The sequence below is a fragment of the Salmo salar genome, chromosome 13, assembly GCF_965601325.2.
Source record: "Salmo salar chromosome 13, fSalSal1, whole genome shotgun sequence".
NCBI lineage: Eukaryota > Metazoa > Chordata > Actinopteri > Salmoniformes > Salmonidae > Salmo > Salmo salar.
The window spans coordinates 91005524-91020035 of NC_138303.1; the positions used below are offsets into that span (position 1 = coordinate 91005524).

General features: G+C 42.7%; 1 protein-coding gene across 3 annotated transcripts in view; it reads left to right on the forward strand.

Annotated features, from left to right (window-relative positions):
- LOC106568094 (roundabout homolog 1) overlaps nt 1-14512 on the forward strand; it is a 261979-nt gene that overhangs the window by 94644 nt on the left and 152823 nt on the right. Inside the window, exon 1 of one of the 3 annotated variants that reach the window (XM_082960438.1) lies at nt 5621-6282. The exons of the other annotated variants lie outside the window; for them this stretch is intronic. Within the exon in view, the coding sequence (XP_082816564.1) occupies nt 6222-6282 (61 nt within the window). The 5' untranslated portion in view covers nt 5621-6221. Of the gene's footprint in view, nt 1-5620; nt 6283-14512 lie in introns of those variants that run through there. 3 annotated transcript variants of the gene reach the window in all.

The following is a 14512-nucleotide window of genomic DNA, read 5'->3' on the forward strand; positions in this document are numbered from 1 at the left end:
AAGAAGGGCTGAGTGCTCTAGTCGTCCTTGTACCTACTAAGTCAACAGCACAAGAGAGATAGAGAGAGAGAGTGAATTATGGTTGTACCTGCCTGGCCAACACGCATCACGATTGATAGGAACATCACAGCGGCACTCAGTTTGTCAATTTGCAGAGAAGAGAAACGTAGAGAGAGGGAAAGGATGAGAAAAGCAGCATGGTTTGTGCATCAGTAGTCCCAGATGTGCTGTAGGATAGAGAATATGAAGGCTCTTTGTCATATTTCACATTCTCATTGCGTGTATGACCCTGAGCGACTGGAGTTCTGCGCTCTGCGTTGAATGGGGCTGATGAATGGGAGAGAGCGGGAGAGAGGGAGAGAAAAATGGGAGAGTTGGTGGATGGGAAAAAGGGAAGACGGAGAAATCAAAAGGGAGGGGGGTGATAAAGAAATGATTTGAATATGAGAAATATGAAAGAGGGAAAAAGAAGATGCTGATAGTGTTGGTGACAGACACTCAGTAATGGAGTTTAAACAAACTGGAATGTAAATTGACTAGTTAACACCACCAACAAACACCACCCATTACAGCTATCAGTGATTATGCCCCCTGTGTACATGAGCGTTACCAATGTAATATTGTACAGTTTAATGTTGGCGTAATGTACAGTACAGTCCAACCCCAATGAAACCAACATGATAAGTACATTAGCTTCATTGACTTATTGTCTGACTCCTAATGCCCTCCATTTCTTTTGTGAATGAGGAGCTTGTTTCCATGGTGTCCTTGTGATTATGATGAGTATAGGAAAAGGAATTGGCTGTGATTTTAGAGGAGAAATGCAAACCTCTGGGCTTCTTATTTACAGAAAGCTGACAGCAATACATGCGTGATATAGGGGGGATTCCAGATGTTCTTGTCAGAAACACATAGCTAGCAGCACCTGCAGGTGGTTCTGTATGTCTCAAGGCACAAGGTGAGACCCACATGCAGATACAGGAGGCAGATGGTTTGAGTCTTACAATGTGTATTAATCCAAAGGGGTAGGAAAGAGAATGGTCGTGGACAGGCAAAAAGGTCAAAACCAGATCAGAGTCCAGGAGGTACAGAGTGGCAGACAGGCTTGTGGTCAAGGCAGGCAGAATGGTCATGCAGGTGGGTACAAAGTCCAGAAACAGGCAAGGGTCAAAACTGGGAGGACTAGAAAAAGGAGACTGCATAAAGCAGGAGAACGGGAAAAACGCTGGTTGACTTGGAAACATACAATATGAACTGGCGCAGAGAGACAGTAAACACAGGGATAAATACATTGGGGAAAATAAGCGACACCTGAAGGGGGTGGAGACAATTACAAGGACAGGTGAAACAGATCAGGGCATGACAGTATGTTAGTGGTAGCTACACAAAGAAAAAGCTGTCGAAAGGAGGGAGTGGTATGTGGGAAATTCCATGGCAAAAGAATTACGCTGTGACTCTGACTTTAAAATGTTTACCAAAAACCATTGATTTCAAAGGTTAACAAACCATAGAACTCTATTGCCTTATGACTCATCCTGAATTTAATTCCGTTGCTCTATCGATCGCCATATACATTCAGTCTGAATCTGCCACCCTAGAAGTCATTTGTGTGACTTAAAAATGATTGGCGTGTTACAAAATAAATTAATCAGCGATTTGATGGTCTCCAACAAATCTGACCAGTTGATAACATCATCAAGTAGGCTGGCTCTGGCCCCAGCCCATCAGTTCTGGGACCAATCAGAACAGTCAGAATGTGTTTGCGTTCTAGAAATTGTAGGGGAAGGAGGCAAATCCAGACTCATCGTGGAGAATAAAAATCTGTTTGGCCGGAGTGGTGTAGATGGGTAGGCAGGTAAAGAATTCTATCCACAAGGACTACTTTGAACAATTTCCACTGAAATTTTTACAAAAACACATTTACAGAAAGAACTATGCAGATACAAAGTTTGGTAACAGAATAAAACTGAGGGAGATGTTAGCGTAATTCAGTTTGTAAACTTTGCGTCTTCACAATTTTTAGAGTACATTTTTTATATATTTTTATTTACTATGTAAATTGTTCAAAGTAGTCATTTTCCAGAGTTTATGGTTTGTTTAAACTTTTTTAAACGTTTTTTTTTGTTTGGCATACATTTTAAAGTGAAAAATCTGAGTCTCTTACGTTACTGTGGAATTGGCTAATGTGATAAATACAATGTAAAGGTCCACTAGGAGAGCTGACTGCACATGCTTGTGGCTTCCAACATAACAGCAGGTGCAGCACACATTTCAGAAGCATGGTTCTTCTTCTGTGTGAAAACACAGTGTAACGTCTGCTTCCAACTCACACCATCAAACACGTAGATCCCCTGAACGTAGCTCACTTTCCAGCCCACTTTCCAGCTCACACTCTCAAACACCTAGATCCCCTGAATGCAGCTCACTCTCCAGATCTCAATCACCTGAATTCTAATCACCTGTTCACACACCTGTATGTCGTTATCACACACTATTTAGTTCAGTTCTTTGCACCCCGTCACTGTGAGGTATTGTTTGTTTTGTGACATGTCTTTCTGAGCTCTGGGGGGTTTTTTTTCTTTTTTTCTGCAATTTTCTCCTCCTGTGTATGATAGTTTTTGCCTATTCCCTCCCTGTACTTTTTGCCTGTTCCCTCCCTGTACTTAAGCCTATCGGATTTCCTGTTATGTAGCGATTGCCTGATCTCCCGGACTATGTTACTAGCCTTTTCCCTGACTGTACTGTTGCCCTTTGCAATAAACACCTGTTGCGCCCTGCGCCTCTATCCAGCTCTCTGTCTCCCATTGTGTTCATTACACACAGATAAATCTGTTTTGTCTGAGATACTTGTCACGGCAAAGGTGACCCCATAGACATGTTTATGTGAAAGAGAAAAAAAACATCAATCACTTATAATTCATTAATTATACAGAATTAACTAGGCAATTATGTAATTGTACACTAATTATCAAACACTAACTATGCAGTGTTTGTTGCTGTTTGTATCTATGGAGATAGCACGTAATGTTATTTGTTCCTTCATTAATATCAGTGACAGTTTTAGTTTGTGTTTGATTTCAGTCTTGTTTGGTCTGGCTCTGAACCAATTTACAGCTGGAGCTTCGGGTAGCAAAACAATCATTTTCAATATTTGGCATTGTGTGATGCCTCTGGCTGATGTCTCCTTTGTTTATGACTGTCGAACCGATATAATATTTGAGTTTCTCTATGTGTTCACTTGTACCATCTGTTGCTGTGCTTACATTAGTCTTGGAGATGCATTGGATGGCCTGGCGGACCTGTGAAATGTACCGTAGAAATCATAAACTCTGCACTCTGAAATGTGTGTAGCACCTGCTGTCCGCATGTGCGGTCAGCTCTCCTAGTGGACCTCTACATCGTATTAATCACATTAGCCATGCTGTGCAGCGTTTGTTTAGGCAGCTGGCCTGGCGCTACAGTCCCAGTGCTCCCTGGGAGATTCTGGGTGTTTGTGTAGGCGACCTGTTGATTCTTCTGCACTGCGATGTGTTTGGAGGGAGGCCTCCTCTCCTCCACACCACATCCTCTGTGATCAGTAAGCACACTTTATCCTCTGTTCATAAAGGGGATTTGATGACCAACTCACATAATGTCATTTCATTTATTGACACTGATCCTATTGTGTTTTAAAAGGAGAAAGTTGACCCAGAAATCCTCTGTGAAGTAGTGTAGGTTTTGAATGATTCCCACCTGTGCAAGACTGCACAATACTACCTTACCCCCTTCAAATAATGACCCCATCCCTCCTTTATCCCTGAGGGAGACAGAGGGTAACAAGGGGGAAGGGTATCCAGAGTGATAGGCATTCATCTTCTACTGGACCAAGCAGTTGTCACTGATGTTATTTGAGAGGGAGAGAGTGAAGAGAGAGAGTGGTCTGTGTGAAAGAGAGGAAAACTCAATGTTTGTAAAGGAATGCGCTGATGGTTAGCCTGTGAGTGCCCATATTTTACTGCTGGTCTGTGCTGCTGTGTGTTGTACTGGTTCCAGAACTGGGCCCGCTCGTGCAAGCATTCAGCTGGGCCACCAGTGGCACACTCAGAGCAATTAGGGGTTGAAGGCAGAACAGAATCTGTTGGAAGGGAACAAAGGCTTTCTCCCACTGCACGAGAAATGCTGAGAGAGAGAGAGAGAGCGAGAGCGAGAGAGAGAGAGCGGAGAGAGAGAGAGAGAGAGAGAGAGAGAGAATAATTGCTTGGACCTTGCAGGACATGCCAACAGTCAGTCATAAACATTATACGTGTCTCCTTAGTCAAGTACTTTTGCAGAACCAAAGCTTTTATACTTCTGAGGAATTGTAGGCTAGAAATGAAGATAGTCTGGCATCTCCCTCAGCCACGAAAAAATGTCATATGAGTTACCATGTAGGGAGGCAGGACTTCAACTTTGCATTTGATGCATTAGCTAACCATTGATTGTTAGGTTTTTTTCTCGAAAGGGCATGAAAGAGAATGTCCTCTTGTGCTGAATTCCTGCAAGTCAGCCAGCAGAGGGTGGGCTTGCGCTGGTCATGTAGCAAGCCAGAAAGAAAGGTTGGGATTCCACTTCGTTCGGTTCTGACAATAAACCCATGAAGCCCTCAGGAAAGATATGTATCGTTATTGACACTTATCAATAGTAAAAAAATATATCTTAATTAGTTTTATTTATTAAATATTTTCTCAGCTTGCCACATTTTTATCACATGAAAGCCTGAAGCTTGTATTCATATAAAATGAGCTTTTAGTGTAGCCTATTCCTAGATCCCCAAAATACTCCAATGCATTTGAAGTAGCCTACATTCAAATTCATGCAATGGACTTGAAAATAGAATGGTCATTCTGTCTGATGTGCCATTCGCATAGTGAGACAAAGAGGTCCCTGGGTCGATTTGCAAATCTTCTTATAGATTTAATTAATGATTTAGAGAAGTGCAACACTGCTCCTGGCTAATCTCTTTAGAAGTGAATTTTAATTGGCTTATTAAGATACTATTTTGTGCCCAAGCGAGCCAATCGAGGATTTAAAGGGCACATAAATGCAGGCACCTAGGCGTGTGTGAGACCTTGGTTCACACGGTCGTTTTGAATACATCTATGTCTCCCAGTGGGGTAAACGATGTCGTGCAGCCCCTTTGACTTTACATTGAATAGAAGGATGTAAGGGAACAGCACCCTGTCTTTCAAACAATCCCGTTCACTTTATTAAACCCACACAGGGGACGTAATTAACTGTTGTTTCACTTTTCTTCTGCTGTTGTTAGGGTAGAGAACAAATGTGGAAAACATTTTTTTTCATCACTTTTTGTTCAGCAGGTAGACGAATTAGATTTTTTTTTATCAATTTGGTTAGACACATTTAGCATAGTTAGATAATCATTCAAAACACACTTAATTGAAATTAAATTTACTCAAAGTAGCCTAATTAAGCAGGATGCGAGTAGCTTTGGCTGGCAGCAATCATAATTGAGTAAAATAACGTTCGTGTTAGATTTAGATTCACTTTTGGAGTAAACTAACATAGGCCTAACATAATAGGTAGCCTAATAAACTCAATGTAGGTTTCCCGTGTTAAAATATCCTCTATGGAAAACCCCGTCGTGGAGTGGGAAGAGTGGCGCATACAGTACCAACATACAACCCTCACTGAGCGCAAGAAGCACGAAGTCGGGTGAGCCCTGGCAGTTTAGAGAAACAACCTCAAACAGGCTACTGAAATCAGAAAAGTTACTAAACTGAAGTTGAACGCTTGGATTTCGGACTCTGCCATATCACTCATACGAAAGAAAACTATGCCAAAGTGAAAATAATATTTGATCACAGATGAATTCTGCTAAAACTTCAGCGTTTAGTCTTGGATTTACGAAGCTCACTCGGATCCGAGAAGATCCCAGTTATGTGAACGATCTCGTAGGCAACCAGCATAATGTGACCGGGAGGTTTGATATGAGCTATCAATAAATTATTGTATTTGTGTAGAGAAATACCAATCGTCCCGCACGGAGTTATTCGGTGACTGGCTCTCACCATAGGCTACCCCAGCGCAGCGGACAGGCACAGAGAAGAGAGAGCAAGACAGCGTGGTAGGCTATTTCAACAGAAGAAGGAAACATAACATCTATGAAAACAGAACAGAACATCTATGAAAAGACTCATTATTTAGATTGAATACAATTCGTTTCCGTCTTCTGCTGCTTTGGAATGATGCCTGCGCGTTTTGTGGGTATTTACTTTCTACTCGGATTTATTCACATTTGTTCAGGTAAAGACAACACTATTTCACCTTAGTTGACCTGGGTTTTGACTTTATATTTTAATAGTGATGTTCCTGTAATATTATAGCGTATTTTTTTTGTGCGCTTGCGTTCATGAGTGTGTGCTTGTGTGTGGGAGTGAGAGATGGCATGGGTGGGGTAAGTTGATGAGTATAGACTGACTTGGCTATACACTTTAATATCATGCTTTGGTATCTGTTTCATCCTTTGACATTGTGTGCAAGCCTGGCCATGTGGCATAAACTGGTCCTTGACCCAGGCAGCCTGTCTGATTTATTGCCTGACTGCTGACAGGAAGTGCTCTTATTGCCCTAGCTGTTTAAAAAGGTGTACTTATGAATCACTGCCATTCACATCAGCAGAGATCCAGATATTAAGAATGAGACCATGTCCTCATTATATTGTTTTAGTGCCCTGACTCTGTGCTTTCTGCTGGGTAATCACCTGTCAGGGTGCCAGTTTTGCCACTATCTGTGTTATCCTTAGAGTCAATGTGATAAATATTGTGTTGTGTGTGTCTCTCTCTCTCTCTCTCTGTGTGTGTGTGTGTGTGTGTGTGTGTGTGTGTGTGTGTGTGTGTGTGTGTGTGTGTGTGTGTGTGTGTGTGTGTGTGTGTGTGTGTGTGTGTTCCCATCTTCTGAAAGCACCTGAAACCCTACCTTTTCAAAGAGTATCTTAAATAATCCCTCTCCTCACCTCGACCCCCCCCAAAAAAGACTAGCAACTTTCCTGAACGAACACTTGCACTTGAACCCCCCCCCCCCAACACGCACACCCTCCTAGCTCTGACTTTGCAGATACCTACTTTATTGAGGAAAAGTGTACTTACTATGCCTGTGATATGTGGTTGTCCCACCTAGCTATCTTAAGATGAATGCACTAACTGGAAGTGGCTCTGGATAAGAACGTCTGCTAAATGACTAAAATGTAAAGTGTGACAGAGAAATAGTTGTCATAAGGCTATGATCATAATCTTCAGGAGTAAATCATGAGGGGAATGTGAAAAAAAGTGCTGACCAACTGGTCAAAGGGGCTGACCAACCGGTCAAAGGGGCTGACCAACCGGTCAAAGGGGCTGACCAACCGGTCAAAAGGGCTGACCAACCGGTCAAAGGGGCTGACCAACCGGTCAAAGGGGCTGACCAACCGGTCAAAGGGGCTGACCAACCGGTCAAAGGGGCTGACCAACTGGTCAAAAGGGCTGGTCAAAAGGGCTGACCAACTGGTCAAAAGGGCTGACCAACCAGTCAACACACACTCTCTGGTCACAGAGATCAGTAGAAAGAGGCCCAGGTCAGTGGAGAGATGCCTAATGATGTCCCATTAACAGCACAGCTAGTTTGAACAGGTGAGGCTTTTGTACAGACTGGTTTTCCCACATTGATATGACTTATCATCTGCTAACACTGTTAGGGATTTCTGACATATATACACACTCTCAATACACAAACCCCTTGCCTCTTCTGTTTGTTTGTGAATGAAAAAACTGTACTTAGCTATATGAACAAGGAAACATACGTACTCGGGGGCCAGTACTGAAAAAAAAAAAAAACTTTTTTAAATTGATGAAATTAATTGAAATGTATGCATTCACTACTGTAAGTCGCTCTGGATAAGAGCGTCTGCTAAATGACTAAAATGTAAATATAATGGAGTTATGAAGACATATGGTGTTTGAGAAACACTGATATGAGTATGTTAGATAACAGCCCATTATCAGCTATATGTGTCATAGCAGGATTGTGTTGAGGAAGTGCTAATGACAAAGGGAAATCCACTAATCAATGCCCCTTTTCAAGCCGGGCTGGTGTGAGTGTGAGTGTGTGTGTGTGTGTTTGTGTGTGTGTGAGTGTGCATGGCCTCCTTAGCATCCCAGATTACAGGGACGCTGGAGGTAATAGGCCCATGATAGCCCAGAGGCCTGCTGTGCTGCATACCATCCCTTCAAAGTGGTCCCTTGTTTACCAAACAGATTGTACTCAGGTGTTTCACTCCATAGCTCTGCCCACCCTACTTGGACAGGTATTTGAAGTATGCTACATTGTCTTGTCTCTCGCACCCCACAGCACAATAACAGACAAGAGAACCGATGACCATTAAGTACAACACAATAGACCTGTGCAGCTGTTGTGCCCAGAGGGCTTCTCAGACACCATACAGTAGCTTTGTGTAGCTGCCTTGCCTATAGGACAACCCTGCTATCACACTCCCATTCCTCTTCTTAATGCAAAATCTGGTATTGTAATTAAGTAATCCATAATACTGTAAATGATGCCCATTAAAAGCAGGTTCCTACAGGAAAGGATTTGTTCCCCAATAAATCCTGATTATGCATCCCTGGAGTGACAACATGATGCTAAGCTGCCTTACCCCCAGTCCCACCCCTCCCTCCTCCTTTCTCCTCCCTCCTCCTTCCTCCCTCCCATGTTTTTAACAGCCAACATTCTCCTTAATGAATGCTCTGTAAACACTCAGCCTTAAAATAGGAATCTTTCCCAAGAGAAACACATACAGTACCAGTCAAACGTTTGGACACACCTACTCATTCAAGGGTTTTTCTTTATTTTTACTATTTTGTACTTTGTAGAGTAATAGTGAAGACATCAAAACTATGAAATAAAACATATGGAATCATGTAGTAACCAAAAAAGTGTTAAACAAATAAAAAATCATTTTAGATTTTAGATTATTCAACGTAGCCACCCTTTGCCTTGATGACAGCTTTGCACACTCTTGGCATTCTGTAAATCAGCTTCACCTGGAATGCTTTTCCAACAGTCTTGAAGGAGTTCCCACATATGCTGAGCACTTGTTGGCTGCTTTTCCTTCACTCTGCGGTCCAACTCATCCCAAACCATCTCCATTGGGTTGAGGTCTGGTGATTGTGGAGGCCAGGTCATCTGATGCAGCACTTCATCACTCTCCTTCTTTGTCAAATAGCCCTTACACAGCCTTGAGGTGTGTTGGGTCATTGTCCTGTTGAAAAACAAATGATAGTCCCACTAAGCACAAACCAGATGGGATGGCGTATCACTGCAGAATGCTGTGGTAGCCATGCTGGTTAAGTGTGCCTTAAATTGTAAATAAATCAACTACAGCGTCACCAGCAAAGCACCCCCACAACATCCCACCTCCTCCTTCATGCTTCACAGTGGCAAGCACACATGCAGAGATCATTTGTTCACCTACTCTGCATCTCACAAAGACACGGCGGTTAGAACCAAAAATCTCATTTGGACTCATCAGACCAAAGGACAGATTACCACCAGTCTAATGTCCATTGCTCGTGTTTCTTGGCTCAAGCAAGTCTCTTCTTCTTATTGGTGTCCTTTAGTAGTGTTTTTTTTGCAGCAATTCAACCATGAAGGCCTGATTTACGCAGTCTCCTCTGAACAGTTGATGTTGAGATGTGTCTGTTACTTGAACTTGTCACAACACAACTGATTGGCTCAAATGCATTAAGAAGGAAAGAAATTCCACAAATTAACTTTTAAGAAGGCATACCTGTTAATTTGAACTGCATTCCAGGTGACTACCTCATGAAGCTGGTTGAGAGAATGCCAAGAGTGTGCAAAGCTGTCATCAAGACAAAGGATGGCTACTTTGAAGAATCTCAAATATACAATATATATTGATTTGTTTAACACTTTTTGGTTACTACATGATTCCATATGTGTTATTTCATAGTTTTGATGTCTTCGCTATTATTCTACAATGTAAATAAAACAATTTAATAAAGATAAACCCTTGAATGAGTACATGTGTCCAAACATTTGAGTGGTACTGTATATGTTTTCCTCCTTTGAATTTCGTTTTTTTCTGGACTGTTGTTTCTAAGACTGCTTGTTTAGTTGGGCTTGTGAATGAATAAAATTGGCTTGAGATAATAGACTCGTGTCCAGACCTTGTTTGGCCTTTAGACTCTCTCAGCCATACAGTAGCTGGGTCATTGGGGTGCCAGATATCTCCTTCTGAAGGAGGTCAGAAGGCAGTGTGAGAGGAGAAGGGAACAGAAAAGAAGTGGGTTAGAATATGCTCTGTCATTTGCGTTTCCAGAGGGAGGAGAGCATGAAGACACCTGGCCTACCACTGCCTGGATAGATGAGCACAGGTCAGAGTTCACATGTACCTGAAAACGTTGGGTAGTTGACAGTGACACAGTGACACTCCCATGCTCCTGACAGAGGGACATCCCACAGCCCTGTGTTGTGACACCGTCAGTAATAACACAGCGTGGAGTATAATGGACTAATACAGCTTGATGATTAAGCTGACCTGCTATGTCATCCTGTATGCTAATGAGTCTCCCTCCAGTCTATTTGACGCTGACAGTGATGTGCTGTGTTCCTCCACTAATGAGACTCCTATTTGATGATGAGGCTGACGTCTGGGCCATCTTGTGCTCTAAAGAGTCTCCCTTTGATATCCCTGTTCATGAGGGACTTGTCAGTTTCCTTCTGTTCGTCCTCTGGAATAAGGAACTAATGAGGGAGAAGCAGCCGAGGCCAGTTTGAATGGAATGTGTCTCCCAGCATTTATTTTATCTATTCCCTCTCTCTGGATTCCACCACCATGTGATATAAACGACTGAGGCTTTAAAGGAGATGGAAAAATGGAGGGAGGGAGGGAGAGAGAGAAAGGGAGACACAGAGAGAGAGACAGGGAGAAAGAGAAAAATACATGGAGGAAGAGAGATAGAGAGGGGGGAGTGGAGGAGCAAAACGTGTGTATAATCACCCCCTATAGTGTGTTTTGTAGAGTTCTCATATCCTCTCCTCGGGGTTGGAGTTGGAGCTGGCTCATTCATGCTGGCTGAAGAAGTCTGCTCAAGGGGTTGTTTGTTTAATAGATGTCAAGTCCCCTATATTGGGGTTCTGAACCAGTTCCGACTAACATTTTGGTTTACAGAGCGCTCTGTGAATGTCGTAGGGTCTCGTGCCTTAGTGCCAGAAAGCCCCATCGGTTTGCTCTCCACTACCAGTCTCTCAGCAGAGCTGACTTGAAGTGTCAGGTTTCAGACCCCATATTTATCCCATATTTACATGAAAGGGTCTTGCAAATCCAACAATTGTGGTTTCATCTCGCTGTGATATTCTCAGCCGGATTTAAAGCTCTCAGCATGAAAAAATACTAAATGATCTCATAGATTTGAACGACAACCACTTTCCCTTGGTCATAGACTGATAAAATCACTTCATGCTTAAAGCTGAAGTTCTAATGAGTCTGCTCATATTTGAATGGTGTCTCTGTGCCACTCAGTGGACGTTTAGGAGAAAGTCTATGTCAGTTATATCACATCACGTTTAGGAGAAAGTCTATGTCAGTTATATCACATCACGTTTAGGAGAAAGTCTATGTCAGTTATATCACATCACGTTTAGGAGAAAGTCTATGTCAGTTAAATCACATCACGTTTAGGAGAAAGTCTATGTCAGTTATATCACATCACGTTTAGGAGAAAGTCTATGTCAGTTATATCACATCACGCTTAGGAGAAAGTCTATGTCAGTTATATGAAATTGTGCCAATATTGTACTGTCACTAAGTATGATCATATTTATTTTACAGTTAGAAGAAATGTGAAATCTTATTTAAATTTTGATTGTTGCTATATTTACAAAGTATTTTAGGTATTTCAAGTACTATTGTCCCACTTTTGTTGAATAGGGGGAAAAAAACAAATTTGATTTTTCGTATTATCATATTATTTCTAATATGTACTTGAGCTTGTGTCCTCAAAAGTGAGTACACCTCAGGAATGTATAACTGTGTTTACCAGAAAGGTGGTTCCAGACCTTTCTAAAACATTACCAGTTATTGTTTATGGCCATCTTATGAAAAATAATAGTTTGCGTATGTCTATTTGTGCGGAAATCAACATTTTGCCCTATCATTCAAGTTAAAAGGACATGCACACAGCTCAAGCGAAATGTAGCATTCAGTCATTCCTCTGTGTTCTTTCTCTCTCCTGCCGGCAGCAATCTTGGCACAGCTTACTCCCTCAACCACACCATAATGGTTTTAAAGCAATTTGTTTCCTTCTCTTTTTTGGGGTGGATATTTTAAACCTGGTTTGTGATTTATGTTTGAAGTGAGTTGGCAGTGTTTTTGTTGAGAGTTGAGCTGGAGGTGACAGTATGGAAAGATTACATTGTTACCTTTTTCATACCTTGTCATAATGCACACACTCCCACATACACAACACAGTGATCTACAGTTAGCCCATATGAAAATAAAGCTGTGACAAAAGGACCCTGTAAGCAAGGTGTGTTGCCAAGCCACTAGAAGAGCCCTCACTGAGAACTCTGCTCACTAGAAACACTTGAATACCTGAGAAATAAATTGTATCACCCCAACAGAGAAGACTAAGACCTGCAATAAACCACAATAAAACCACACCGTTATGCAACTGTCACCATCCATTTGTTTTCACTGCTTGCTTGGTCGGTCTCGTTCATACTTTATTGGTTTGTGGCTCAACAAAGCACAGCACAGTTATACAGTGAATTTAGAGGGAATCTTGCCGTGGAGTATTTCTTGTTGTCATTATCTGAGTTATTTCATGTCTTTCTTTCCCATACTAATAAATGTATCCTCTTTCATTCATTGACAAGTTGTTTGAAATATCTTTTGTGTGTTTGGATGTGGGTGTGCATGTGTGTGCATGGGTAATGGTGTTTGTGTGTGCTCGTTTGTGTGTGTGTGTGCGTGTTGTCAGAGTTGTGCTGAAAGCATTGTTTCCTGATTGTTTTCCTTGTTTACGTGCTGGTTTCCTGGGGTGCTCAGTGAGCCGTGGCCGCCAGCCTGGGGCTGAGAAAGACACGGAGGGCTTTAACAAGTGCCTGTGGGGCTAGAGGTCAGAGGTCATCACACCTCCACACACATGTATTCACACACACACATACACACACACTCCTAGGTTTTTGTGGCGGATCAGCGACTGCCCCAGAGGAGTGTCTGGAATGTGTGTGTCTGAATTATGTTCTTGGCCTGGGGCATGGAGTTCCCCTCCACCTCTGCCCACTAGCCTCCCCCTCCTCCTTCTTAGCCTCCCCCTCTCCCCTCAGCCTCCCTTACCCCCTCCTCCCCGTCAGCCCACAGTGCTGTGAGGCTTCAGACTGTTGTATCCTGGGACCTGAGGTGAAGCAGAGAGACCCTGTCACTGACCCTGAATCAAACAGGCAACCATCCCTCTGCATACCATGCTGGTCTGTTGTTTTAGATAGACCATAGGCCCAAACTAAAGAATGGTAAGGGTCTTGTGGGTTATTTGTTCTATCTCTACCAAAGCTTCCTGTCCTTCTGAGGTGTCCGGCCTCAGCTGTGTGCTCAGTGCTGAGGGAGAGCGAGGTCAGTTTTGGATAATTGGTCCTGTAAATAAACTCTGCTTAGTTTTTTCTCCTGCCCATGGGTTTGTATGTGGTTGAGATGAGGAAAGATCCCACGTGTCTGGCCCTGGAGTGTCTGTTTACTTTGGCTTTCCAGCCAGTGTCCTCTTCCCGCTGTAAAGCTATGGAGACAGGGAGTGTGTGGAGAGGGTCAGACAGCTGGTTTCACTCTCAAATGGCTTTAAAAAGGGTCTTTGTGAAAACACATTTGGAGTGCATATTATGCTGTTATGACAAGGCATCATGGGTTGCTAATACCCCAGTGGGTTCTTTACCTATAAACAAGGACCTAATACTGACCTGTCTTATATTGTGTTATTTTTAGAGTGTCAATACAAGCTTTTCTCTGAATAGAATGTGGCTGAATACGAGTGGAAGAGGAGAACCCATTGAGCAGAGCTGACCTAGGTGGAAATGTTTAATCATATAAAAGCATGTTCCTCTCAGCCCTAGTCCATCTCCCCTAGCTGGTCTCCTGACTACCCCCACCCCCTCCCTAAAAAAAAAATCCCTCTCCCACTCTTCTCGGTGGGAGTCCAAACAGAGCCCTCTGGACGGACCTACATGTCTTCATTCTCTTTAATACCCCAGGATTCCTGATGGTCTCCTTGACGTCAGCCAAACACTTACTAAGATTAGACTATTGGGCTGCTTCCAACTCTGCGTGGGAGGATTTACGCATAACCCTGTATGTTTACAGAAGAAATCGCATATAATGTGATTGGGTTGCATGCCACATACTCATGGCACCTAGAGACAAGTAGCTCTCTCCTCATCAAACAACATAGTTTAACCCAGCCAGGTGTCAGCTGCACAGAACCCACCTTGG